The following is a 26,492-nucleotide window of genomic DNA, read 5'->3' as shown; positions in this document are numbered from 1 at the left end:
TGCATTTCCCCCATGCTTGTCTGCCTGAAATTAAGTTGACTTGAGAAAGGGATGGGGTGCTCAGCACCACTGGTTTGATTCAAAAGCCTTTTGCATACGGTGAGATTTCTTGAGTTAAAGCCCCCTGAGAAAAACGGGAATGAAATAATTTACAGTCCCCTTTTAATTTACATTTTAGGAATGCTGTCTTCTGTACCAGAAGTAGCTTTTGATGGAGTGCATCACAAATACAAACAAAACAAGCTGCTTGCTCTTAGCTTGGAAATGCCTTGTCTTATTTATGCAACAGACAGATTGCAAACAACTCGTGTGAGCAAAAAATACCTGTGATCCTTGCCTTTTGCTTAGGAGTGTAGGTTGGAACAATGCTATGCAAAATCCTTTCAATATAAACTAATGCCTTTCTTCTTCCTCCTTTGTCAGAGTTTCACCACAAAGTATTTTTACTGGATTGAAAGACTTTTCGGAAGTATACTGGAGCTATTTTTTGCGAAAACCAAGTGGCAAAAATTAGACACTCTGGAATGCAACTGAAGGGGCAGTCCAACTATCCTGAGCATGTCCTGGTTTGCTTGAAATATGGTTGCCCTTTACAGGCACTCAATTCATCTTGAGGCCAATTTTAACAGTGCACAGTGCAGAAATGACTAACTGTTATGACATGCCCTGAACCAGCTCCAGTTCAGCTTGTGTAAATTCTACATGTGGGGTGCTTTTGGAGCTGACAGGTGGAATTTTATTGTGATTGTATTTAACTGTTCCGCCACGGTAAAGGCTTTTGTCATTTATCTTACTGAGTTGCTACGTGTTGCAAAGCAAAGGCACCAGGTTGTTAGTGTTTTTTCCCCTCTACAGTCAGCACATCTTGTAAAGTCTGTGGCTCAGGGTCTGGAAACGTGGATAGGATCTTCCCTCTGTTCAGCTCTGCATTCCAAATGGGTCCTTACCAGCTGGGCCGTGGGTACAGAGGGTCTTTTTCTGGGATAGCTGCTGCTGGGTTCACCATGGTGGGGATGGGAATAGCTGATCCTTGGTTTAAGCCCGAGGGTGAAGTCAGGCTTAGGCCAATGTCAGAGATCGTCTTCTGGACATGCAGCCAGCTGAAGAGGTTGCAGCCTCTGTTCCTGCTTGCCATCTTTTAACCCTGCTTATTTGGCAAGAAATGGGGACGAAGCAGTTATATGAGGAGCCAGACCAGCACCTGGGAGGGATGGGGACAGTAACGTGTGGCGGGGGTTGTGATAAGCACTTGAGAGCAGGGTGAAAGTGGTAACCAACTCCTCTATCCCCGCAGTTGGAAGGTGAAGTGCAAGCAGGCAGCAGAGGCAGAGCTCATTCTGTCTCAGATTCTCATTCTTAGTCTACTGGAAATTTCCCTCCCATGTGAGAGGCCGTTTTCACTATGTCTGTCAGCATTTCAGCATGAATTTGGGAACCTCTTTTCCATGCCAGATTAGTCACAGAATCACAGAACGGTTTGTATTGGAAGGGATCTTGCAGATCATCCAGTTCCAACCCCCCTGCCACAGGCAGGGACACCTTCCACTAGACCAGGTTGCTCCAAGCCTCATCTAACCTGGCCTAGGTCTAAGTTCTAGGTTTAAGGCACTGATAGTACTCGCTGCAGGAATTCCGATTGAAGTCAGGTCACTTACTGGCATCATGTCAGCTGAGCTTTTAAAATTGTATGTGTGAATGCAGAATCAGCACACTACTCAGCAGGTTTCTTAATTCTTTTCTTGACCCCAAAGCCCACTGCCAGCGTTTGGTGGTACAGTTTAGAGGGAGGCGTTAATGGTTTTATCTCTTTTCATTGAAAGCCACAGTTGATTTTTGCTCTTGTGTGAGTTCCACAGATTTTTGTTGTTCTGTCTGAAGTGGTCTATTAGTACTTGCACTGAGATAAAAATTGTGTTTTAGGTGAAGAAAGCATTCTGGCATAGAAAATCCGAGGGAAGATAAATGAAAAATGTAATTAAAATGCCTTGAGGTTGAAACATTGTGGGAAGTGTAATGTATAGCTTGCTAATCTCATTAGGAGAAATACTGTTTTAAGTCACTTGGATATATTATCTGCTGCTAACACCAGTCTGTTCCTTTTCAGCCCAAAAGGTTATGAACATTACACTGGAAAAGGCATCTGCTTTGAGATAGCTCAGCCCAGCATTGCTTTCTTTCCTTTTCCATTTGGTCCTGAACTTGCTTGTAATATTTTCTTTACCACGTTGCCTGGTTCTTTTTTTGGGTGCGTGCAGTGCAACCTCAAGGACACAGTGTCTTTGATCAGGATCAGTGTTCTTTTCCTTCAGATGTTGCCTCATAGTTTTATTGAACTAATTTGGACAGATACATCTTGGTCTCAGGGTGAAAGGAGCATCGTGCGTGCGTTATGGGGTCTGTGAATGGCGTCTGAATGCTTCTGGAGACCAATGTAAGAGCAGTTTCTCAAGAAGATACTCAAATACCACTAAAACGGTAACATTTCTAGAGATTCCTCGTGCTTAGTGAAGGTCTGGCTATTTTCCCAACCAACATTTTTGTGTTTGATTTTCTTTCCTCTCAAGTAATGCCTGTGAGCCTGAAAGTTATTTCGGTGTTGATTTTCTGTTTCGCAGCTGGAAAACAATTGGGAAGACTAGGGTTCAAATCATATATATGTAAATCCCATCCACCGCTGCGTATTACAACGGCCTGTACCAAGCAGCACAATGTTAGCCATTGCACTGAGTTTTATGGATCCACCTATGCCAGCAGGGAACTGGCAGATGTGCTGCTTGGCTGTGATGGGCATTTGACATGGCTGCAAATCCAATGAGGAAAAGAAATCATCTCCGTGGAAGCTTCTGGATGTGAAATGGCCTTGAAATGAATTAAAGCTGCAGTGTTTCCCATCCCTTTCCCTCCAGAGGCCACGCTGCAGTGGGCGTAAAGTTTGGCTTTCTCCTTTTGGTGTCAATGTGTTCCACAGACGTACATTTCTTAAAGGGACCATCAGTACAACAGATGCTGTGCTCAGACCTGCTGTGTGAGAGGGACTGTGCTGGAAATGGTGGGATCTGATCCCGCTGTGATGCTCTGGCATGTACATTGGCTGGTTGGACATTTCTGCTGCTAGCTGTGATGCTAAAGCCTCTCAGTGGACCTGCAGTTGTGTTGTTACCTTGGCTTATCCTCTGTTGGGTGTTTGAGGTCACTTTGGGTTCTTTACTGTATATCTAAAGTAACCCACAGAAAAGTTTAGACAGTTTTCTTTGGCTTTTGTCTTCATTCACCACGTTGGTTGCAGCACCAAATTAGCAGAAAACTTTGTTTAGGTGTCAGTTCAGCAAAACAATTTGGCCCAGCTCCAGCTCTGGAAGAGGTTTTAGATTAATGGGAAGTTGGGAGCTTAAAGAAGAGTATGGAGTCTAAAAACTTGTTTGGGTTTGGTCTTTAATGTTTTTAAAGTGTAATCCTGTTCCTGTTCAGCAACAGTGAAAGTTAAGCATGTGCTAAGTGCTTTGCCAAGCGTGGAGGGGATGGTTTATGCTGGTAAAGAAGAAACTTAGTGGTATCTACTTTGTTGATGACAGCTATAATCAGGATTTCGTAGAATCAGAGGTAGGGGCTGTTGTGCTGTGTAGTTCAGTTCCCATCAGGTGCTACAGATAGCCCAAACCTGTAGCTGGGATGCATGGACAGCCCTGTGGGGGTGAGCAAATGAAGAAAATAGGGGTTTATGTGTGCCTGGGATGTTCCAGCTGTTTAGTTCTCACCCACCAAAGCACCCTTGTTCCTGTGGATCCTGGAGTTTGGCACACTCCGCTCACATCCAAGCTGGGGGACCGCGTGTGATGGTCCCCCAGCTTGGATGGCTTGACGTTGTGGTTATGGTAGATCCCCAAGGCAGACTGAAACGAGGTGGCTGTATAAAGACATGCAAATGAATCCAAAGGCTTAGGCTAAAAGCATCTTCTCTGTAAATGAATTAAAACAAATCATTGAGAATGATAGCTTTTATTTCCACAGCTCTTATAATGGTGGTGCCATTGTGCGAGCAGGGTTAGACTCTTTTGAGGAAGCCTGGAAGAGGTTCAGGAAGGCAAACCCTCCCCGCTCTCTGCATACTGGATTTGCATATGCAGCCAGCCTCGGCTAAAGTTTTTTCCCAGCTTGCTGACAGGCAGGAAGCTGGGGGATGCAGGCAGCCAGACGGCTTTCCCAGGGACTCGATTGCCGGGGACGAGTCTGCACGTCCACACCTGGGAGGGCAGCGGGTCCCAGGTGGCCCTGCGGTGTCCGACCCAGCATTGTACAGCTGCTGCCTTTGGGTAGGGTGGAAGACGTGCTCCATTGGGAGCGGAGAAGCTCTCCAGCTGCATAGGCAGGGAGGTCTGCCGGGTCCAGGGGGCTTCCTGTTTGAATTGGAATTGTGCAGAATTGGTCAAACCATCAAAAAATATTAGGAGGTAAAAAAAAAAATAATAAAGGAACCATCCTTCCTGTAGCCATATGTGCATTGTCTGACTGATCATTTGGGTTTGATCGCCTGCTGCGATTTTTCAGTTCACTTTAATGGGTTTTAGAGTAGGTCTTTTGTAATGTATAACCAGATTAAAGTTTGTGGAACTGTAGCTGCAGTTCAGGAAAGCTCATGATTTAAAATATAAAAGCTAGGAGAGGCCATAGCCGTAAGCTAGTATGTCCCCTGATATAACATAGGCAAGTCATTTCACTCTGACTTCTGCAAAGACCACGTCTTGTGGTTGGGGTAAAGCAGTGCAACTGCTCTTTAAAAATTAAAAAAGGGTAGGTGAGGGAGAGAAAACTGTCCAGTCTCAGTTCAGACACACAGGATGGTCAAACCATTCAGTATGGGACATAAGAAGATACTTAACTCTTTCTCTGTAAAGAGGTGGGAAATTAGAGGTGCTTTGGTGCTTTGCTGTTCCACTAACACTGATGGAGATCACACATGGCGAACTCTTTCAAGGAGCCTGTGAAGATCAGTCCTTTAACTCCCCCTGCACTGCCTTTCCGTGGAGGCTGCTCTGTGATGGACCCTCACCCCAGCCTGCTGAAGCTTCCCCTCCTTCCCCTGAGCTCGTGTTGTTGGTACCCACGGGGGCACTGCCCCTGCGAGCACCTTGCGGGATGAGGCTGTTTTCCTTTTACCTGGGCTGTGCAGTGCAGATTTGGCTCGTCCCGGGTAGTTGAAAATAGAAGTCACAGAAAGAAGCTTAGCAGTGCCCCATTTTGTGAGCTACTCACAGGATTTTGAATGTGTGTACACATAAGCGTGTATATTGTGCGTAAGATAAGTAAAATACCTTCACATGAATGGCGTTTCCTAAATTTGACGTTAATCTGCATTTTTTCTCTCTGCCACATGATGGAGATAATGGTGTGAGATACATGAACGGTGCTGGTGGGCCATGCACTTGAAAGAAAGACATCTCACCGTGGCGGTTTATAGCAGTTGTTCTGCTACTCTTGGGCTTGCACTGACCTAGACAGAACAGTTTTCTCACAGTTGCTGTGGGGTGTTTTGTATAACGCAACGTTTGATTACTTGTCTTATTCCATTGGTTTTTCCCACAAAAGGCAAGCATACAGGAATACCGTTACCAAACCAGCCAGGCTTTTGACACAGCAAAACCCCAACGTTCGTATGTGGTAATACATTCAAAAGGATTTGCTTAGTTTGCGTTGACTTTATTGGGGCTTTACGTTGTATTCATATGTGGACAGTTGGGGCTGAAAGACAGCTACCAGTAGGGCTGTTGTGTCCGCTTCTGTAAAAGGGGGAATTTGCAGCGTTTCCTGCGTAAGTCAAAAAGAGCACAGCGTAGATCCTGCCCTCGCCGTGCGCCCTGGGAAGGGCACCGTGGGATCCGAGTGGATCCTTCTGTTTTGTGCTGCAGCCTGCCCCCTCCTCGTTCCTTCATCTTGAGCATGGGTCCTGATCCGAAAGCTCTCGAAGCCACGTGTGCGAAATTCCCAGCGATTTCGGCGAACTTCCAGTCAGGCCCATGTGCAAAAGGCAGAGATGGATTTTCCCGTGGAAGCTTTTGTAGTGATGTTCAGAAATCTCTTGGAGAGAGATGGAGTTACTTTTCATGGTGAGAGCCCTCATGTTATACTTGTACTCATAAAGTAGTAACAAGACGTTGTAACAAAACTGCTGTAGGTTGAGATACATCCAGGAAGGGAGAGGCACCTTTCTTTCCCATCTGTTAATTTTTTGTGGCTGTTACTCTGAGGACACGAGTTCCTACGCTGATGTCAGTGCAATTACAGCTGCACTGTTGTCAGCTCTCTTCGCGTGTTTGCTGGGTGAAGCAATACTCTCACCCTTCTCCACAGATCCACCTGCCTTGTGAATCAAACCTCCTCCTTGTTTAATTCCCTGCACTCTGGTCCTTGTATCTTGTGCTGAATTCTTATTTGAGGAACTGTTCAACCTGGTGATACTGCTAATTCAGCACTCCAGTGTCTGCCTGTGATTTCTCTTTGATTAGTGTTTAAAAGTTTGTATTTAGAGGCTCTCCCTTGATGGGCACCTTTCATAAGCCATTCCTGTAGTTATATTTAGATTTAAAATGTTGTGTGTATGTAAGAAGTATGCTAAAACGCCTTCACAGCGAGCTGCCGTGCTGCCTGGCCAGCCGCACGTAACCCTGCGTGTGTGTGTGCACCCACGTACTGATGTAATAGCTTCTCCAAATGTTGGAGTCTTTCCTCAGAAGACTTATTCCAGAAATGCCATGCTCCATGCTCTAGGCTTCTACTCCTATGATTTTTTTTTTTCATGAGAACAAAGATTAGTCCTTCATGGTCCTAAACTCAATGCATGTGCATGACTTAAAGGCATTACCTACCAATAAATAGGAGATTAGCTGCGGCTTGTGTATTTCCTGATCGGTTCAGGTTTTTTCAGATGGCTCGTTGTTATCCCGTTTCCTTTAACGATGGGACACTTTAATGAGTTTGCCATCTGACATACATCTGCTTCCTGTTAAACAATACCTTCATTCTTCTAGAGCTGCTAAACTCATCTTTTATCCTACAAGATTTTTATCTGCGCCTAGAAAACGGCGTGTACAAATTGGTCAGCATGTTCATTTTCTTGTTGAGGATTCTTTTTTTGGTTTGTTTTCGAGAAGGAATAGCAAAAAGGGCATCTCCTTTAGTTCTTCTTTGCTGGAGAATGAGAGAACATAGATATTATTTGTCTAACTAGGGGCTGGTCAGTCCAGCTTCTCTTTGAGGTACAATAAGAGCGATTTCTGTGGCCAGCATTATACAGTTTCTAATAGTTATTCTGTCCTCCCAGCAAAGTAAAGGGCTGGTGCAAACGGAGGCAATTTTAAAGGCTGTTAATATTGTTTCTTTGAGGAAAGAGCCTTCCACAGCTCGGTGATGGTTTGTCTCACCTGTGCGCAAAGTTGGGGCTCTGTGATCATCAGGCTCTCTTAAATCAATCCAGCCTGCGCTGAGTTTGTGCATCTGCCTCAGCGCTTCTCTTTTTCCCATGTTTTGGGAACTTGCAGTCATGCTGGATCTCTGACTGTGTCTTTCTCTTTGCTGGTCACGTTGCCCCTCCAGAAAAACTTTTTTTTTTTTTTTTTTTTAAATCATGAAACCTTTTTCGTGAAGGAGGGAAAACTGGACAGAATTTTCCTTGTATTTATCTATCTCTGTATAATGTCCTTTTATATGTTGCTTTTATAATGAGTATGTGATGCTGGTTTAAAGCAAAACCTGTTGTATGTGTAGTTCTGCCACACAGGTCCAAAGGACATCTGTGAGAATGGCTTGGAACCGAATCAAGAAACGTTGTGGGGCACATAATGTTTTGTCTCGGAAAGCAATTTACTTCCAAACGTTTACATGTGCCAGGTGAGAAGTGGAAATACTTTGGGTTTAGAGCTGAGGAAACAGCAAATATTCATTGGAGGGGTTACTGGATGCTTGAATCAGAATAATGGGTGTAATTCAGGAATTTTCGTTTTCGTCCCATTTATAGCTTGCAGTTGTCTCCCAGCTCTCACAGAGCTAATGTTCTTTGCTTGAAAATGAGGGAACTGCTGCTCACCTCAGGTGGCTTCTGGTGCCTGGTCTGATGCCCTTGTTTTAATGATACCCTTGGTACTGTTGAGACTGGTGTTTCTGCCACCCTAAATGCCACCCCTTTGCCTCTGGCAGTGCTGCAGAGCCATGCGTTCAACTCCCAAGAGCTGTGAAAAGTTGTTTTTTGCAAATATAACTCAGTAGTTTGACCGGTGATGGCCCAGCTTCCACCTCTCTTTGGCTTTGTGCAGTTGTATAGGAAGGTGCTGTATGTGAATCTGGTCCCTTAAGGAACAGAGCCAAGAGATCCTCTCTGGTCGTTGCTATACCAGCATTGCCATACTTACCTGAAGAGCTTTGTTTCTCGTTGAGTCAGTGGTTACTAACAAAACCCTCCATCATTTATTTATCATGTAAACTTGTCCATTCTTTCACCGTGCTCACACCTTGCATCTCTCGGAGCTTCAGGAACACAGCTGATGGCTTTGACAGTCTTTCATTCTTGTTAAGATTACAAATTACCTTCATTAAGCTCCTATAGCCTGTAATTTATCAAGGAGGGCCTGGGAGGCAGTATTAATTGAAGCTTTGCAAGGAAAGAAGTCAACTTCGTCGGCTTTGGGATACCAGCAATGATGGCTGTGCCGAGCTCCTCTACACCTTCACCTTTAGGAATGTGGGAAGTTACAGGTTTCCATACGGTACTGTATGTGATGGTGTCTGTTGCTGTGACCTCTGACGTGACCAGGGGATAGGCTTCCCTCATTTCATGCTGTCTTTTCAAATTCTATCACAGAGAATGTATATTTATAGCTGGAACACCAGTTTATCGTAGTCCAGATGTATTGGACAAGCGTGTGAAGGATTTTAGGACAAGACGCTGAACTAGATTTACTGTGATTATTAACGGGAACGTTTTGGTGTTAACTCCAGTGGGCAGACAGGGTGGTTTTATTCCACTATACCTTGAACCTGTTTGATTAGAACCACATTTTATAAAGAAGCTAATTAAAAAAGAGGAATGTTAAATGGACTTGGGGAAAATTATTCTCCTGAAATCTGTAGTTTATGTATCTTTGGAAAACTGTATTTCTTTGATACTCAGAGGTGTGTTATTAGACTTTTTGTTGTAAGTACAATGGAGAAGGCACGGTTTGGCACCTGCAGCTCTGGTAAATACAGTGTGAGTGTCTCTGTGAGCCTCGTCAAAGCACATGCGAGTGCCAGGCTAGGTGCCAGTTTGAGAACTACTCCATGATGCCTGCAGTACATCCTTCCTGAAGGGAGCAGATGTTCCTGCTGTTTGCTGTCAAAATCCTCTTCGTAACTTGCTTTTTCTCTCATTGCTGTTAACGTTGGGGACAGTGGGGATATGTCATGCGTGTGAGCAGTTTCTGGGACAGAGGTACCATTGCAGGGACACCGAGGAAGCTCTTAAAGGTGAGCCTCTTTCCTCCTCTGGCTGTTTGTGCCAATCTCTCCTTCAGTATTTACTCTAACGTTTGTAAAAACAGCTAGCTCTTCTGGAGAGCAAAGCCGCTGAGCTGGAGACAGAGAAAACCTGAATAAACAAACATGTGCCACAGATTAGTAAGAACATCTGTAGGTTTTATATTGTTTTGAGAACACATGCCACATACTTTTTCATTTCTTGTGCTTTTCTAGTTTCTCTCTTTCTTTCTGTCTCTCTCATTTCTTCTTCTTTTTAAATATATTGCTAATAAAGGTTGGAGGTAGAAAGCACAGCTGGACTCGGCATGACATGCCACTGTTTAATTTCTAGCTCGGAGGATAAGAAGAAGAGTAGTTTTATTGTATCCTAGAAAAGAATAAAGCCACATGCAAATTCCAGCCGTGGACATCTGTTTCCTCTTTGTGTGAAAGAATTCTCATATTTGGAAGGGAATCCCAGTTCTGAAGGGACTGATGAGTGGGTTTTTTTTCTTTTGGTTCTTCCGCCGCCCCATTTGCCAGTCCTTCAGCACGCTCTCTCCTTGCTCCCTGGCTGCTCCTTCGGGACCATGGCAGCTTGCAGTTGAGCATCAGACACTGAACGGGTGAATTTTGAATTACTTTCAAGTGTTGCAGTTACAAAGAGTATTATTAAGTTCCTCCTTAAATTTCTGTTATTTATAATTAAACAATATTTGGTGGGAGGACTTTGGCGATGTCATCAATCTTCAGTACTTGCTGGTTGTTTTTTTTTTTTTAGAAGAGGAGCTTGTGCATATCTTGCTCTTGCTGTGAAGTGCAACTATTTCTGGAAGTGACTTACTAAAAATAATCTTTTAAAATCCTTCTGTATCAGAAGAATTAACTAGATCTGTAGAAATAAGAACCTGCTTGTTCATTACATTGTTAGGCATCAGGTGCGAAGGACTACAGGGACCAGGGTAAATGATAATTTCACCAACCTATAAAACATTTTAGGATAATGATTTACAGCTGTCTGGGGGCTTTAAACTTCCCCCCCCAACCCCGGTGTAAGAGTTGACTCTGAACAAACAGCACAGTTATATAACATTAGGCCAGACATGGGAACTGGTACTCTCTGTCTATTTTATATTAATGTCAAATGAGAGGTTGGTGGAGCTCGCCAGGGTTTCATATTTGCTGGCAGAAAGTTACCCACATGTGTGGACCACATTTTTATTGTTGCCTTAGCCTGTTTCAGGCATAGATATCGCTGCCTGGCAGGGTGCGATTCTGTTCGTGGCCGAAAAGCTTTTCTTTTAAAAAGCAAAATATGAAAAGGAATGAGACACTGTAAATCTTCAAATTAAGAAGGGTCCCCACACTGAGGTTTTGTCATGTCTGTCGTGGTAGAGGACTAAAGGGCAATAAGCCATCTAAAGGCTTTTCCATCGTTGAATGAGTTACCCTTGCAGAGCTATTTCTTTTTGCATATATTAATCCTGCTTTTGGGCGTGGGCTGTTTAGTCTGGTCTCTTAGGGAAACAAGGCTTATGCAAACAGGGTGGAACGCACAGCAGCCTTGGACGTGTTGGCCATGAAATCTGGTGGAAGGGCAGAGGCTGCAAAGATGAATAGAAGTTCTTACAAGTTTCTTGAAAATACACGTGTGAGGGGAGAATCAGGGCGATGAAGGGGTTTGAGGGAAGGCTTGCAGTAGGAACTGAACTTTGAACGGGCGCTGTGAAAGAGATGTCGAGCGGAAACGTGATGGAGGTCCCTGTCGTGGGAAGATCACCCAACCCGACTTGGAAATTATTTGGTCTCGGAGAATCTGATGACAAAACCCAAATCCGCAGGAAGCCAGACTCCCTTTCATTCCACTACCCATGAAATTGCCTGTGTGGGTTTTGTTTTTAAATCAGGATGTTGTCAGACAGGCTCCAATGGAGGACATCTCTTGTTAGGATCTTCTTCGTGCAGGCGAAGGTCCTGCTCTTGGATTTCTGGGTGGTGCTTCCTAGTTTGGTTGGTTTTTGCAAGTTTTTCAATTCTATTCAGGTCTGATTTAGGAATATTTAGGCCCTTCTTTTGCAGGTGTCTTAGGAGGGAGCTCAGCAGCTGTGCAGATCCCACTGACAAACATCCAAAGCCTTCCCAGGCACTTGTGAAGCCTGCACATCGCAGCATCTCGTGGGGTTCACGGGGAAAAGGGAAACGCATGACACCCATCCAGTTCTGGTACCCACTGAGCCGGACACAGACATCCAACACCACTAACGCTGACAGTCGTACAGCAGTCGTGAACAAATTTCCTCCTTGATTTTAATGCTTCTAGCTAGAAGATAAAAAGGGGTTTATGTCAAAAGCTTCCCTTGTTGTCTTATTAACAGCTGCATAATTTTACTGCTCATTCGCGAGCATAAAAAATCAAAACTTGGAGACTGTATTTGAAAGCTTGTTTTGTTTGGTGTACAGCTGGATACAGAGCGTTTCCTTTTCTCTCTTCTAACAAATTTGAAGGAAATGTAATGGATATTAGGGATTTTTTTTTCTTCTGGTTTTTGGCCCAGATAATAGAAGATTGTGTTGCATTTCATTTTACATTGCAAAGAAATCATGCCATTTAGCTCCAATTCAACAATGATGCAGCAGCATGTAGAGATATATATATCTTCTCGTAAATATATTACCACACATTACTGTCAAATAGCTGGGCTTTTTCACCCAGTATTAAAACCAAAATTTAATTGCTACACTAGAGTTTCAAGGCCCTGATAAATAAGAGCCATGTCTGACCTTTCTTGTGGGGCTCTGAGATGCCACCAGGGATATTGCTCATTGTTCAAGATGACAAACTTCCTCTGAGATTTCAGTTTGTCAGCTCAATGTACAGCAGTGACATTGATTTCTTCTCACTGCCATTTCCTGCCTGAATAGATAACAAATTTTCTGTGGCAGGTGTCTGTCAAGCTTAGTTTTGCCTGGCAGATTAACTTAATAGACTCATTTATTAATCATTAGTTGCCACACAGGGAAGCAGACAATACTCTTTAACTCTTGTGATGTTGAATGGATGTACTATTTCAGATTCCTTTGTGTCGCTTGCATTTGGGTTTCGTAAGACGTTTGTATCTCTGTAATAAATGTTTTGAATCTGAGATTATGTTACAAAGAGCAAAGATTTATACTGGTTAAGTGTGACACATCTTGAGTGCCTACTTCATGGCAAGAGGTGCGTAAGTGTTTTCTGATACTAATGAAATGATGCATGAACTGCAAAATTAGACTAAATAAGGGGGGGAAAACTAACCTGACATGCATCGTCTTTGTGGAAAGAAGGTAAGAGTAGGAGAAAATAGATACTTGGAAAAAGATTTGAATCTGAGGCTGACCAGCTGCCAAAGTGGACGAGATAACTGCAGAAGCATTTGGGAAGGGGCAGGGCAGGCTTCCAGGTACAGCTGTAGGGCAATTCTAGCACAGGCTCGTATTTTCATAGGGGCTTCTTTCTCCAAGATGTCTTGGAATAGATACTTGGGCTGGAGATACCAAAGGCAGGGTTGATACCAGAGGCAGGTATGGGATGCAGCTTTTCATAGTGATGGAGGAGGAGGAAGGGCCAGAAGAACTTAGTGGAGAGATTGGAGGAGCAAGAAACTATAAGGGAAGGCATAACTTTGGAAAGTGGCGTCTTGTTGCAAAGAACTGCCCTGTTCATGATGCAAACAGCCTGGATGAGGCTTGGAGCAACCTGGTCTAGTGGAAGGCGTCCCTGCCCATGGCAGGGGGTGGGACTAGGTGGTCTTTAAGGTCCCTTCCAACCCAAACCGTTCTGTGATTCTCTGAAAGAAATGCCTTAATACATGTGTTAGCCCTGCACAGGCTACAGAGCAGACGGAGATGTAGGTTTGTTTTTATCCCCCGTGTGTTAAGAGGGTTGGTCAAGAGGCGTTTGTCAGGGCAAAAATCTGTAAAGGAGCAGGAAATGCACGGGCACTGCTGGGACACATGGCAGCGGGAATGAGCCTCGGTAGCGATATGGGCTGTTGCTGGACAGAAGAACCTCTCGTTACAGCTGACGAGAAGAGAACCACCAAGCTTCTCCCTTGGATTTTAGTTGGGTTGTAGTGGCTCTTCACAACCTGCTTTTAATTCTTACGAGAGCTGGTTAATGTGAGATAACCGGGAGATGTTCAGGGAAGTTTCTGCAGCTGATGCCCAACTGCAAAGCCCTGGTTGGAGCACAGCTGTTTTCAGCTCAGCATTTGTGAGCCTGTGTATTGCTGAAGATCTTCTATTTTGCCAACCTCTATTCCTGGCCTTGGGAACATGTTTCTTGAACCATCCTTATGGCTTTCTTGGCCGAGTGTCAAACCAAGAACATCCCTGCACTAGATCATACTGCTTATTGCTCTTCTAGGCCACCCTGGTAACAATGCATTAACCTCTCAGCAGGGAATGTGATATACAAAGTAAAACTGCTTTAGTGCAACCAGTCATTTAATGGCAGCCTGCGTAAAGTGTCCGTAAAGATTTGTAAATGTAATAAGCTGCAGGTCACTGAGTGAACAATAACTGTTCCTAATTTAGCCAGTTGAGGCACATACCAACCTAATTTGCTTTTGTAACATTATGGTGGTTTTTTTTTTTCCTTTTCTCACCTCTTCAGATTCCTTTCTCTCTGGTGCAATTTCCCCTCTGGGAGTCCTTAAAGGTAAGTCCCCTTTAATGATAGAAATAGAAGTTACACATTTTGCAAAGGCTTTCTATGGTAACTTATCTTACTTCATTATCACAATTATGGGCAAGTCCAAGAGTCAGTAAGTACTAACATACCTGTGCATGTAAAGATCATTTGCCTGAATATCTGAAAAATCAGAGGGAATATCTAACCACTGATGTGTGGCATGCAATCTAAATTTTGCTCCTCAGCATGCCAGAAATCTTATCTTCTGCTCTAGCTTTTTTTACTGATTAGAGTGGGAACTGTCTTGTGTTGTGTAATATTTTTTAATTTTAGTAATTTTTTAGTGTTTCACTCTTCAAGGTAACAGGAAATTGTGAGTGATACAGAGAAAACTGATTGAGCTTGGGTTTGTGGACAGGGAGAGATTCTCAGCGTGTCACCGACAAGCTATTTTGATTGGCTGCGTATACTTGATTTAAAGGCCATTCAAAGGAGGTGTCAATAGATGGTGTTTTAGTAGTGCAGTCTTGCAGAATGACGTGCTGTTCTCCCAACAGCTAGTTGCTTTGTTTACCGTGGACAGAGTCTTCATTTTTGAGAACAGGGTTGGATTTGAAGGCACGTGATTTTTCTGTCCCTCTGTTTTTCCTTTAACTCAGTGCAGAAGATGAAGGAAAGAGGTTTTTGGGTGCTTTGAGATCCTGGGTTGGAAGCACAGAAAGTTATTGCAGATCATTAAATGCATTGTACAAAATACAGTAAGAGAGGAGCTGGAGAGAGAATAACTTTCTTCTTGTTGGGCTTGTGAGCAAGCTTGGCACTGAGACTCAAACTGGGCAGAGGTACTGGACGGGTGGGAACTGGTGGTGATCTTCCTTGCCTCTTGCCCTTCTATTTAGGGAGAAGAACTTGAGTTCCTCTTTGTCCTTGTATGCTGGGTTGGTTTAACAGCTTGTCCTCTCGCTGGGTGTCAGTAGCTTGGGTTGTTCAGGGGGGACAAGCCCACAGTGTGACCGTTTGCATCTAAAGGCTTCAGGGGGTCAAGTGTAAAAGGGAGACTGAAACGCAGACAGAGCTTCCCCAGACCTGAGCTCTGTTGCACAGGGGGTTCTGTAGGTACCCTGGGAGCTCGGCCTGATGTGGTGTCTGGGTATCGTCCCATTGCACCGGGCAGCTTTGGCTACCTTATTAGGAATCTGTTTCCCTGCCTGTGTCTAGGAATGGCTTTCTGTAAACTCTTCGGCAGCGATGCTGGCCTGACCTGCTAATCGTTAGTGCAGCAGCCGTGTTTGGGAGCAAGAGGTGGCAGTGCTTAAAGAGAAACTGTGTGGTCGTCTTGCCAAAACCACATGAAACAGCAACACCGTGTAGCTGTTTTCAGAATGTAAAGTTGTTTTAACTAATGTCCATGTAGCTGTGACAATAAAATGTATTGTTTAGATTGCAGGCTTTAAAGAAGGCAGTTTGAATTTAGCTAGCTACAGGAGTGAGTCACTTGGGATGAAACATCATGTTTAATCTAAAGAGGTCAGTGCAGATCTGAAGAGAAACAAAACCAGGTCAGTTCGTTCCACGAACCCGTTGCAATATGTTCTTCTGACTGTGGAGAGTAGAAAACTGCAAAAATCAGTCTTGCGTGCTCCAGTCACTTTGGCTCAGCACATGGAGAGAGCTCAAGGATTGTCCTATCAAAGCCAGGCAGTGAAGGCAGAGTATGTTTTGTTTATCTGAATGATGCTCTTTAAAAAAAATTACCCTGACAGTACAACAATGGACAAAAATCTTTCTGGTCTCATCAGCAGGCTGGATGTGGCCAGTAGCATCACTAGGATTAGGCTGGGGCTTCTCACAGGGGCTTGAAAGGCCACTGATTAAGAGGTGGGAGTGCAGGGGGCAAGAGACAAATGTCACAAAGCCTGAACATAGAAGAGCTACTGACATCATGTCTGAGGGTCTGTTCTGCACTGCATTAATGGGGCTACTTGAGAAAATAAATGCGGGAGTGGTTGTGTATGATGTGCATGGATCATCTCACGGAGGAGAACACAAGTGCTGCAGCTGTGGCATTTTAAAAACCCTTAGCACAAAGTTACATAAGATGATGGAAGATAGACTCAGTCTTAAAATTCCCTGAACAAGCTGATCACCATAAAAAAGAGGAAAAATACCTTTCCACTGTAAAGGACAGTGAGCGAGGCACGTGGAAGAAGAGAAGTTTCCTTTTCCTTCACATATATGCTGGCTGCAGCCGGCAGTGGGGTGTTAAGCTTAAAGCAGCCTCATAAAGGCTTGTCGTAGGTTGCAAATCAGGTGTTTCTATATCCCATTTTTTTTATCTGTTTAGCTCCAAGCTTCTCTGGTTATTCTTTATGCTTCCAGCAGGCTTTAGCCACATAGTTTGCATTCACAGTTCCTTTCTGTCAGTGAATCTAGACCAACTGTCCTATGTGAGAGTAAACTTGCATATCATGCACTAAATTAGCTTAGAAGAAGAGAGAGCTTTGTACAGATTGCTAAACTCTAAGGTTACGTATGGTGTGGGTGCTGGCAGAGGTAGTATTGCAGTAATTAGCAAGAAACAGATACTGCTTCAAATACAGGCCTTACTGTTCACTCAGGTGAACACAGATTTAGAAACAGCTGCCAGACTCCTTTCTTAGTTCACAGTGACTCAAGAAACAACAGTAATGATGGTGATCTTAGCATCCACTGCTCTAATGCATGCTTAATGGCCTTTCTCTTCCCAGTTCTTCATTTGTTCCATGTTTTGTTTTGGGCACAGATTATTGGTATAAACCAAAGGGGAGAAGGGAACTGTGCTATGGCGTATCGCATTTCAGGGCAGACATTGTAAATCTCTACTAGGGTGAGTTAGTGTAGTGCTTCTCTGTCTTTTTAGCCCAAGCCTCACAGCTAAAACAATCTGGAATTCTTCTCAGAGTCCAGGAAAAGAAGAGACGTTTCACATCTTATTCACTCTGCTACACCAACCCTGGTTACCACTGTGGCAGTTTGATCAAATTTAGGTTCTTTTAGGTGGGACTAATGCTTCTGATCCCACCTCAAAGCCAGCTGGCCACAAAGAAAGGCAGCAGAACAAAGGTGTGATGTGCTTCCCAAACCCCAGCCAAGCATGCTGCCTTCCGTATTAGTTCAAGTTTTGGAATAACATTGTCAGATACAGTCCCCTTGTATGCTGCCCTGGAATTTCCAGGGTGCCTCTCTATCTTGCTTTGGAAATACTGTATGTTTCTTCCTCATTGTGGGAATTTCAAATTACAGGGCTATGTATTTGGCATGAAATTGGTGTGGGTTATGGGAGTCCAGTGCAGCTCTTGCTTTCACCCTACTGCCAGAGGTGTGTAGTCTCCACTCAGATGACTCTGTTGTGCTCTGTTCAGGCGTTTTATTCAGCACTTGTAATCATCATATCTGAGTACCTACCAACAGCACATAAGTGATTTATCAATTGGTTCATGTTGTGTTTTAATCCATAATTTTTCTCTTTTAGGCCTAACTAAGAAAATAGGCATCTGTAATTTCTGCTGTGGGGATGTTGCAGAAATACAGAACATCAGGTTATTTTCCAACAAAATAGACTTAAAAAAAAACCCAAAACACCCAACCCCCCCCCACCCCCCCAAAAAAAAAAACCATCTCCAGAAACCAAACACCACACAATCAAGATTATGTTTGAGTCCAGATTATGTTTGAGTCCAGAAACATCTTGTCAAAAATGCCGCCTTCGTATGGCTGAGTGGAAATGGCCAGCTCCCTCGGAGAACAGTGCTGCGTGTAAGAGAAACCCGGCTTAGGTGAAACAAGACTCGGTCCTCTTGGGTTTTATATTTCTGCATGTTGGCTGTGCTTCAGAGCCTCCAAGGGTTACTCCAGCGCAGCTGTACACGAAGAATGCTCTCTTTATAGACCAAACGTATTGTATGTCTGGAGGAAAGACTGATAACCAGTGAGGAGGGAAGGAACAGGCAGGACAGGAGGACGTAGATCTCAAAATAAGTAGACTTGAAAAACAAAGGGGATTGCTTTTGGTTTTTTTCTTAAGGAAAACAAACCTACTATCCTGGGAACTTACTGTCTTTTTCATAAGACACATCCAATTCCGAGGTGAGGCAGTTGGATGTTGCTAGGACTATGTAACGTCAGGGTCAGGCTGACTTCACCCTGCACAGTGTGTGTGCCAGCCAGCCCTGCTCTCGCCCATGTAGCCTCTCTGGGAGGTCTGGCACAGCCTGTGCTGCTCCGCTGGCCCTGGACCTGCAAGGAAAGATAAAAATCTGGGACTGACCGTAGTCAAGGTGATGTTCTGGCTCTTCTGGCACTTGGGGACCAGGATTTCCCTCTTTGTCTTCTGTTGGGGGTCTTTCTGTAGCTATGGTGAGCCCACATGTGGTTTTGTCACTGGCTTTAGCAAAAACATAACATTCTCAAATCTGCAAGTCTCACAAATTAACGGGTGTTTTACAGAGAGAGATACTTGGTTTGACCTTCGGGGGAAATATCCAGAGGCAGGGAGCTGAGATACATGGGCAGGTCTCTCTTGTGAGATTTTTGTAATGACTGTGGTGGCATGTGACAGTACTGTGAGATGCTGGACAAGCAGAGGAATGCTTTGGTGGCTTCAGAAGAAGAGACTGCTTTGAAGAGTACACACAGGCACGTTTCCACCCTGTGAAATAAGTGGGCCATCATGGGAGAGTGCAGCTATTCCCCTGTGAGGCTGAGCAGCATCAGAAGGTTGGTTGGGTCAGAACAGATGTTCCCTGTGTTGTTCCTAAACTGATTTCTGTCCAGACGATGGAGAGCAGGCTTGGAATTGGGCTTACGCTTGCTTAGGTCCTTGTTTTCTGCTCAGGTTTAGCTGTCACCCCAGGTACAAAGCGCTTGTGTTGAGAGGAACAGAGCTTGGGAAACCTGCTGGTGGACTGAACTGTAGATCTACATGAAGACATTGGCACGTGTACTCGTTTGTTTGGTTCTCTTGGTCCCCCCTCCAGAGCTCAGCTTCTGGGGGCTGGTATAGGCTGTACAGGGTGTGAACAGGTCTGGTTCGAGGGTGGGCTCAGCCTTGCTTGTGGCTGCCAGTGCAGATACAACTTTGAGCCCTACCTTGAAGATGCTCTGTAAGGACTGCTTGATGGGTTTCGGTGGAGGGTGAGGACTCTAATCCTGGTTAGAGCTATTTGCCCCTGATTTTTACAGTTAATAAGAATGAAAAGTTTACAGAATGCTTTTGCCCGGGCAGCTGGGGTTCTCGGCAGTAATACGTGTTTATAACTCCACCATTGAAACAATAAACCACATTCTATTTCCCTCCTAAAATTTACAATCAAATCTGTTGCTGTTTAACAAGGTAAGTAGAAAATAGAGGAGTGTAGCCTATTTGCCCCTGATTTTTACAGTTAATAAGAATGAAAAGTTTACAGAATGCTTTTGCCCGGGCAGCTGGGGTTCTCGGCAGTAATACGTGTTTATAACTCCACCATTGAAACAATAAACCACATTCTATTTCCCTCCTAAAATTTACAATCAAATCTGTTGCTGTTTAACAAGGTAAGTAGAAAATAGAGGAGTGTAGCCAAACTGGGCCTAGCTCTTTCCCTCCCTGCTCTGTAGGTAGGCGACAGCTTTCCTTTTTTCCTGGAGGAGCAGTCTAGTATTTCTTTCTGCTCCGCTCAGCTGCATATAAGTCAAGAGTAAATGAAACCCAGGCCCAGCTTTAAACCCATTTCCTTCCAGGCAGTGTAGTAAGTGTTCTACCATACCTCGCTCCCTCTTTGAGTAACGATCGGGCTGATTTAGGGATTAAGTCCTAATCGTTAAATAACGTTAACGTGTCTGCCATTTGCTTAGGTGCTGTGTCAGGAAAACAGATTTCCACGGCAGCGTTTCGAGGCGTGATGTAACTTGCGGCGTGTGCATGCCATTAGCATAACGGCTGCATTTTTCTCACAAAAGAACAATGTACCCAACAGCTGTTCAGCAAACAGCCCTCGCTTTATTAGTGTCACAATAAGTGTCATTCACACAGCCTTGAAGCACAGTCGAAGGAATGCTATACACCATCTGCACCAAAGAGAAAGAAACAAATGCAATCCTTAGGGCGCTGCAGACACGTTTGAGAAAGTCAGATGCTCTTGGATCATCAATGCAGCATTTAAAACAGCAGAAGTAAAACAGGCTCATGCAGTCTGGAGATACAGAGCCAGACTTGATGCTCTTGGTCATGCCCAGACCACAAGCAGTTCTCTAGAAGTCGCTGAGCTTGCCAGTGACGTCTGGGGACGTTTGGTAGAATAGGGAGGCGTGTATAGGATGTGAAAGGCTCACCATTTGATTCGGACGCTTGCTTCTTGCTGAAGAACCTTAATAGACTCATGTAATTCTGCAATGTAATTTATTCACACAAGCCTGCATGAAGCACAGATTTATTATGAAGTAGTAGCAGTGCAGATGCTCAAGGAAAGCCGTCCTAACTTCGCAGTGATTTTTCAGAAGTGCATTTTCCTCCTCAGGCACATATACGGCCCTTTGTGCCATGGAAACCGAGTGTGGCTAGCATATTATGTTCTGCCTTGCCATGGGAACACTGCTTCGAAGACATTTTCTTTAACCAGGCTTTTAGCACATCCATTTTGATTTACATCCAAATGGGTCACAGACATCAATGCAGTATTATATGGGGAGAAAAAGTGAATGAAATGCTTTTAACGTGAAAAATACGCTGTTGCATGTAGGCCAACTTTTGTTCTCTTTCTCTCAATTTATCTGGGGTCTGGGTGGGTTTAATTTGGGGGCCAAGTTCAGTACTGGCATAAGTGAACACAACTCCATTAGTGCGAATGGGGTCTCAACATTTGTGTCAACAGTGAACTTAGATCATTGAATTTTTCCCATGTTTGGGCTTCCATGTTTCCTGCAAGATAATATATACATGTACTTGCACATATGCTGCACATATGCACATAAAAATTCACTGGGGAGGACATTTGGCTTCATGTATAGAGAATGCAATCAGCTTAACGAATTTTTTGCTTCTCCTGTAGCTAATGTGCCATGCATCTGTAAGGACCAGCCATGTAGAATGCCACGCTGCAAGTAAAATACCTAGTAGCAAAGGCAAACGTGAAAATTACTTTTCTTTCCTCAGTCTGCAGGACTGCACATGCACACAAATGCGTGTGATTAATTCGGAAAGATTTTTCTCCCCTCTGTTATCATGAAGTTGAACGCTGCCTTGAATACAAGGGTACGTAGAAATACTCCAGATGCTTATCAGTGGAGTGAATCGTAATATTTACTCAGCTGCAGGCCTCAAGTTTAGTGTATGTCATGAGGTCTGCCTGCCTCTTCGTGCATGAAGAACGGCAAAGCCAAGGCAGAGATGTCTCTTTGTCTACAGTGCTTCCTGCAGCGTTTGGGGTCTTGGTCTGGTCATCAGGTGTGAGAGAGATGCGAGTGTTGCACTTTCCCATAGCTTGGGTGTCCTGAATGTAGACCAAGACCCAACCACATTGGGAAGACAAAGCTAGCAGATGATTTCTGCCCCAAACTTTTATCCCAAACGTACGGCAAAGGTGAGAGGCACACAGCTAAGGAGTTGTGTGAACTACTCCAAGATCACTGACCATCTGGAAGCCAGGTGTCCACAGCACACGAGGAGCCCAAGTTTGTGGCAACCATATACTTCTCTTCTGTATTTAAAGGCAATGGTAATATCTTTTTTTGTTTGGTTTGTGATTGAAAGGCCTTTGGTATACCCTAAGAGTGACTCTTCCAATGTGCCTTCTGCCCAGAAAAATGGGGTGTCCTTATATTCTCAATATCAAAAGAACTAAATAACATTTGTGGTGAGAAGTAGAGGACACTGGCCTTTGGGATGGCATGAAATGGGATCGTTAGGAAGAAAAGTAAGACTCTGCCCACATATAAAACTTGACCCTTCTCTGTGAACATTATCCCTGTGAATAATTGGAAAGCTGCATTCAGGCTTCCCACTGTGTCCCTTCCCTTGGGGACACACACCCTCTGTATTGCTTTACATGGCGCGGCAATGCCCAGCGAGATTTACATATATATCACACAGAAGTATTTACAGAAAATATTAGCATGTGATTGAGCTGGGAAGCTGCAGAGGGCCCCAACTGTACAAGTTTCCATGCGCTTCAGCCAGAAGATTTATTTCCAATTTGTTATTCATAAGGGAAGAGCGAGAGATTGGGATGGGGTCCTTTGAAGTGGAAAACAAAGTCTTCTATTCAGACTTCAGCTTAATAGAATACACATGACACAGGCTTGGCATGGCGGCCCGCTTTCATGTAATGTGCTCCTTGTCATTTTGCTTTCCTAGGCTCTGCATGCTAGTGGGAATGGGTATGGCCCTGCAAAAGTCTCATTATCTCCTGCAGCCTTCTGCAGGAGGAGTACAGCGTAAGCAGGTAGGAGCCGTTTGGTGACGCTGGTGGGGAAACCAGGCTGATCCAATTGTTGTGTTGCTCGTGATTCCCAGTTTATGTTTCATATTGCAAGAGCGTGTAGAAAGAGCAGGGCGGTTGCAGGGCTTCTGCAGGCATCACGTGGGGGTTTCTGCCGTTTGGAGCTGTGACCCGCGGGCTCTGAGCCTGCCTCCAACACCCCTCTTCTGCGTGACCTGAGCTCTCGCCGTTATCCCCCCGAGTGGAGGGCTCTCCTGAATTTGTTTGGGATGGCAGGGTGTAATCTAGGTGCTGTATCACTGCAAATAACCAGGAATTCTGTCCATGGTCAGTGTTTTGGGGAGATATGTATCGAATCCACCATTTCTTTCCAGGAGCAAGGCCATGATTTTACAGTGATCTACAAGCCCCCAGCAGCTTCTGCGCTTTGCCCTGTGTCAGTAGTATTAAAACCATGCTCAGTGCAGCACAAAGGCGAGTGTTTTTGAGGAACTTAAATGCCCGACTTACCGCAAAGCCCTGTCAATTAGCCGGTCCGTGGGCTATGAGGGAAAACATGTGTGACCTTCAGCACGTCAGCTTGGCCTGCAGCGCGAGTGTGGTTGGAAAGAACTTGGACCCGAGTCCTGCTGGTCCTCTTAGCCCTGTGACACTGGTTCCTCTCAGCTTCCTCCGGGATGATGTCCTCATGCCCAGAGTCTCTCGCTCTTCTGCATGTTCAGGTTTGGAGCTCAGGGTGAATCACCAAAATCAGAGATGGAAAGAAATGCATGAAGTCATCTCACCCTGCCCTTGCCAGCGCAGGATTATTCCCCACAGTACAGTCTGGAGTGCCTTCTCCAGTCTATTTTTAAATGACTCAAAGGAGAGGGCTTTCCTCTCCTCCCTGGAGAGGCTGGCTCTGCTGTTCTGTAGACCTCACTGTTGGGGAATTTTCTTCCTGTTCTGAAGCCTCAATTCTCCTTTTCTCTAATTTAACTGTTCCTGGCTCCACCCTTCTAAACAATTTTCTGTGTTGCATGACTGTTGCAAATACCTGTTGTCAATTTGCAGACGTAACGGGTGGGAATTCGTCACCGTTAGCCTTGCTTGGCAAAGGCTCTTTGTGCAGTACAGTACTGGGAAGCCAGGCTTTATCAGAAACTGGATTTGAGCTGCATGCCAAGAAGGAAGATTGACCTTTTCCTACTTCTATGAACAATGCCATGAACATAAAACCCCGTCGTGACGGAGAGTAGGCTGGACTTCTGGCAAAGCCATGAATGTCTGTATTAATGAGTTGGTTTTCTTCTTAGTCCTCCAGCAGATCTTCCATAGTGCTTTTTTGCATGACACCAATAACTGTTCTGAGTTCTTGGCTTTAGTTGGGTTTAATTTGAGGCTTCTGAAGTGTTTTGAAGGTGGGATTTGTGCTTTGACAATACTTGGACGCTTTGGAAGGTAGTGCCTTTTTGTCTTAGGGGCCGGGTGTCCTCCATCCCACAGGACTGATCTGCAAAAAACCTGTGTGTCCAGGGAGCATAACTTATTCCAGAAAAACATCTTACGGGTTTGAAGAATTATGAATCCCTATTTATTTATTTATGAGATGAAAATCAGTTTCTGCTGTGGGTGACAGCAGAATAGAAGCCCATACTGAAAACACCAGGAAAAGAATGGCTAGCGTTAAAGAGACTGAACTCCCTTTAGTGCTTTTGTACAGCAGAGCTGCAGTTATTTAGCTGTGGCAGGATACCAAACAACATTGTGGCTGGCCATTGTTGCTTGAACAGTTTGATTTTTAAAACATTCAACTGAACTGTAACCACCAGCCAAGTTGGAAGAAGCAAGTCACAAGGGCAGCGTGTTAAATGAAGAGTCAGCGAATGCGTTCTCGTGCCCCAGTGGAAAGTGGCTGCACTGCAGACCAGGAGCCTGAGGGCAATATCTCAGCCTAGCACAGCTTTCAGGTTGCTTTTAAGGAAATTTTATAGTATGGAAGTAATATGGCTTTAAAAAGAATGAGGTAGTGCCACAGCTATCAAAAACCAAAAGACTGATTTCTCTGCGGTAGACCTTAGAAGAGCCATGGATCCCATCCCTTTTTGCCCAGAACTGATCTTCACATCATAAACCAGAAACCTCTCCTCCAGGAACTTCCAATGTTAAGTGTTTCAGAGGATGGGAACGGGTCGATGGAGTGGAGGAGGAGAGAGCCAAGTGACCGTAGCTGGCATAATAAAAAACATCCCAGCACGCATTGGCCGACACCAGTCGGACTCCTCGAACGGTTTGACGTGGTTCTCGATAGGTGTTTTTCAGACGGCACCGTTCTCGGTGTTTTAAAATGTGCGTGTCTGAAGGATGCAGTGAGTTAATGGGTTTGGAGCATGGTGTGTGAGAGAAGCGGAGAGGAGAAGGGTGTGTGGTCCCTAATGACGCCAAGTGAAAAACAGACACACCTGCTGCGGGATGTAATGGGAGCGATAAGAGTGATTTCTTAATGATGGGGCTTTTTTTGGGAGTGCGAGGGGAAGGGTTGGTTTAAGAAATGTAGGGGTCAAACAGGGCTTGTTTCTCGCTGTGCTGGGGACTGTTTGGTACATCTGGTACAAACAGAACTGATACTGGTTCCTGCATGCCACCCCCCCCTGCTCGGAGTTTTGCTTTCCGCTGTTTTACCTGCCAAAAAGAAAATAAATTCACAAAATATTTGCGAAGTTGCATGGCCACAGGCTTAAATACATACATATGAAATCCCTGAAAGCAATTTGCTTCAAGCCCTCCTCAGTTCCAGACATCTTTCTCACTCCATCTGCTCGTTCAAGTACACAAGTTCCTTGGGAAAAAGCACTTATTGCATCACTGAAAAATGCCACAAAAATAGCTTTTCACTTAAGTTCCCATCCTCGGAGTTAACTCACATGGGGATCAGATAGATTCAAACATTTAATAACTTTTTATTTTCCTTTCTCTTTAAACACAGGATCTCTGGTCATGGAAGCAGGGTCACGTGGTGGATTCTTGGCAGTCAGCAGTCTGTGGAGCTTTTGCAGGTGCAAAGGATTATATGTTATACTGGGAAAGACTAAAGAAGAAAGGGAAAAATGTGCAAATCTATTAAGTATAGCAGAACAACATTCCTTTGTAATTCAAGTTTGTTTAGAAGAAAACGGATCCAGTTGTTGTTTGGAAATAGAAAAGTCAGCAAATGAAGGGGGGTGTGGGGGGGAGACTCAAGCAGAGTGTCTGTTTGAAAGACAACCAATTTGTTTTTGACAAATTTCTGTTATTTAAAAACCAGGGGCCTGTCAGTCAGGCTTTGCGATGATTTCAAAGTTGATTTGTAAAATCCTCATCCAGGAGAAACTTTCCTTGGGTGGGGGGGGGTTGTGCAGCTGTCTGCTCCGAGCGCTTCCCCAGGGGCTGAAGTGATTGCAGCGAGGGGCCGTGATTCACCATTCATGTGACAGCTCTGACAGCCGTGTAGATTAACTAGAGTTGGGAGAGCAGAGGCTAGCGCTGCACAGCCCGCGGGCAAAACCCTGCTGCAGTGGAAAAGAAAAGGGAGGACGAAACATCTGGGCAATCTCCAGACGCTAGAACAGGAATAAAGAGTGGCAGAATACAATACTGCACTATTTATTACCAAACAAGCCAGAAGTTAATTGAATTCTTCAGTAGGCTTCTTGCTTGATTTTAGCCTACTGTAGTTATTTCCAAAAAAAAAACAACCTCAATTAATGACTCATCAGTATAGCTGACAAGTTTGAGGGAGGAGAGACTCAACTGTCTTAATAGAAAAAACAGATTAGTATTTAAGAGATGGATAGCCAGAGCTTTTCCCCATGGAGCTAAAATACATTTTGAGATTCCAAACCAGTAACAGAATATGTGGAAAAAAA

General features: G+C 44.5%; 1 protein-coding gene across 1 annotated transcript in view; it reads left to right on the top strand.

Moving 5' to 3' along the window:
* SLC25A26 (solute carrier family 25 (S-adenosylmethionine carrier), member 26) overlaps positions 1 to 26,492 on the top strand; it is a gene marked incomplete at its 5' end in the record, with an annotated part of 77,806 nt that overhangs the window by 42,234 nt on the left and 9,080 nt on the right. The window contains 2 exons of the mRNA XM_010159143.1: positions 14,138 to 14,182; positions 25,574 to 25,643. Coding sequence (XP_010157445.1) covers positions 14,138 to 14,182; positions 25,574 to 25,643 — 115 coding nt within the window. The remainder of the gene's footprint in view (positions 1 to 14,137; positions 14,183 to 25,573; positions 25,644 to 26,492) is intronic.

The sequence above is a fragment of the Eurypyga helias genome, unplaced genomic scaffold, assembly GCF_000690775.1.
Source record: "Eurypyga helias isolate BGI_N326 unplaced genomic scaffold, ASM69077v1 scaffold3239, whole genome shotgun sequence".
Taxonomy (NCBI): Eukaryota; Metazoa; Chordata; class Aves; order Eurypygiformes; family Eurypygidae; genus Eurypyga; species Eurypyga helias.
Note: the sequence above shows the minus strand (reverse complement) of the source record. Positions and strands in the feature narration are given on the sequence as shown.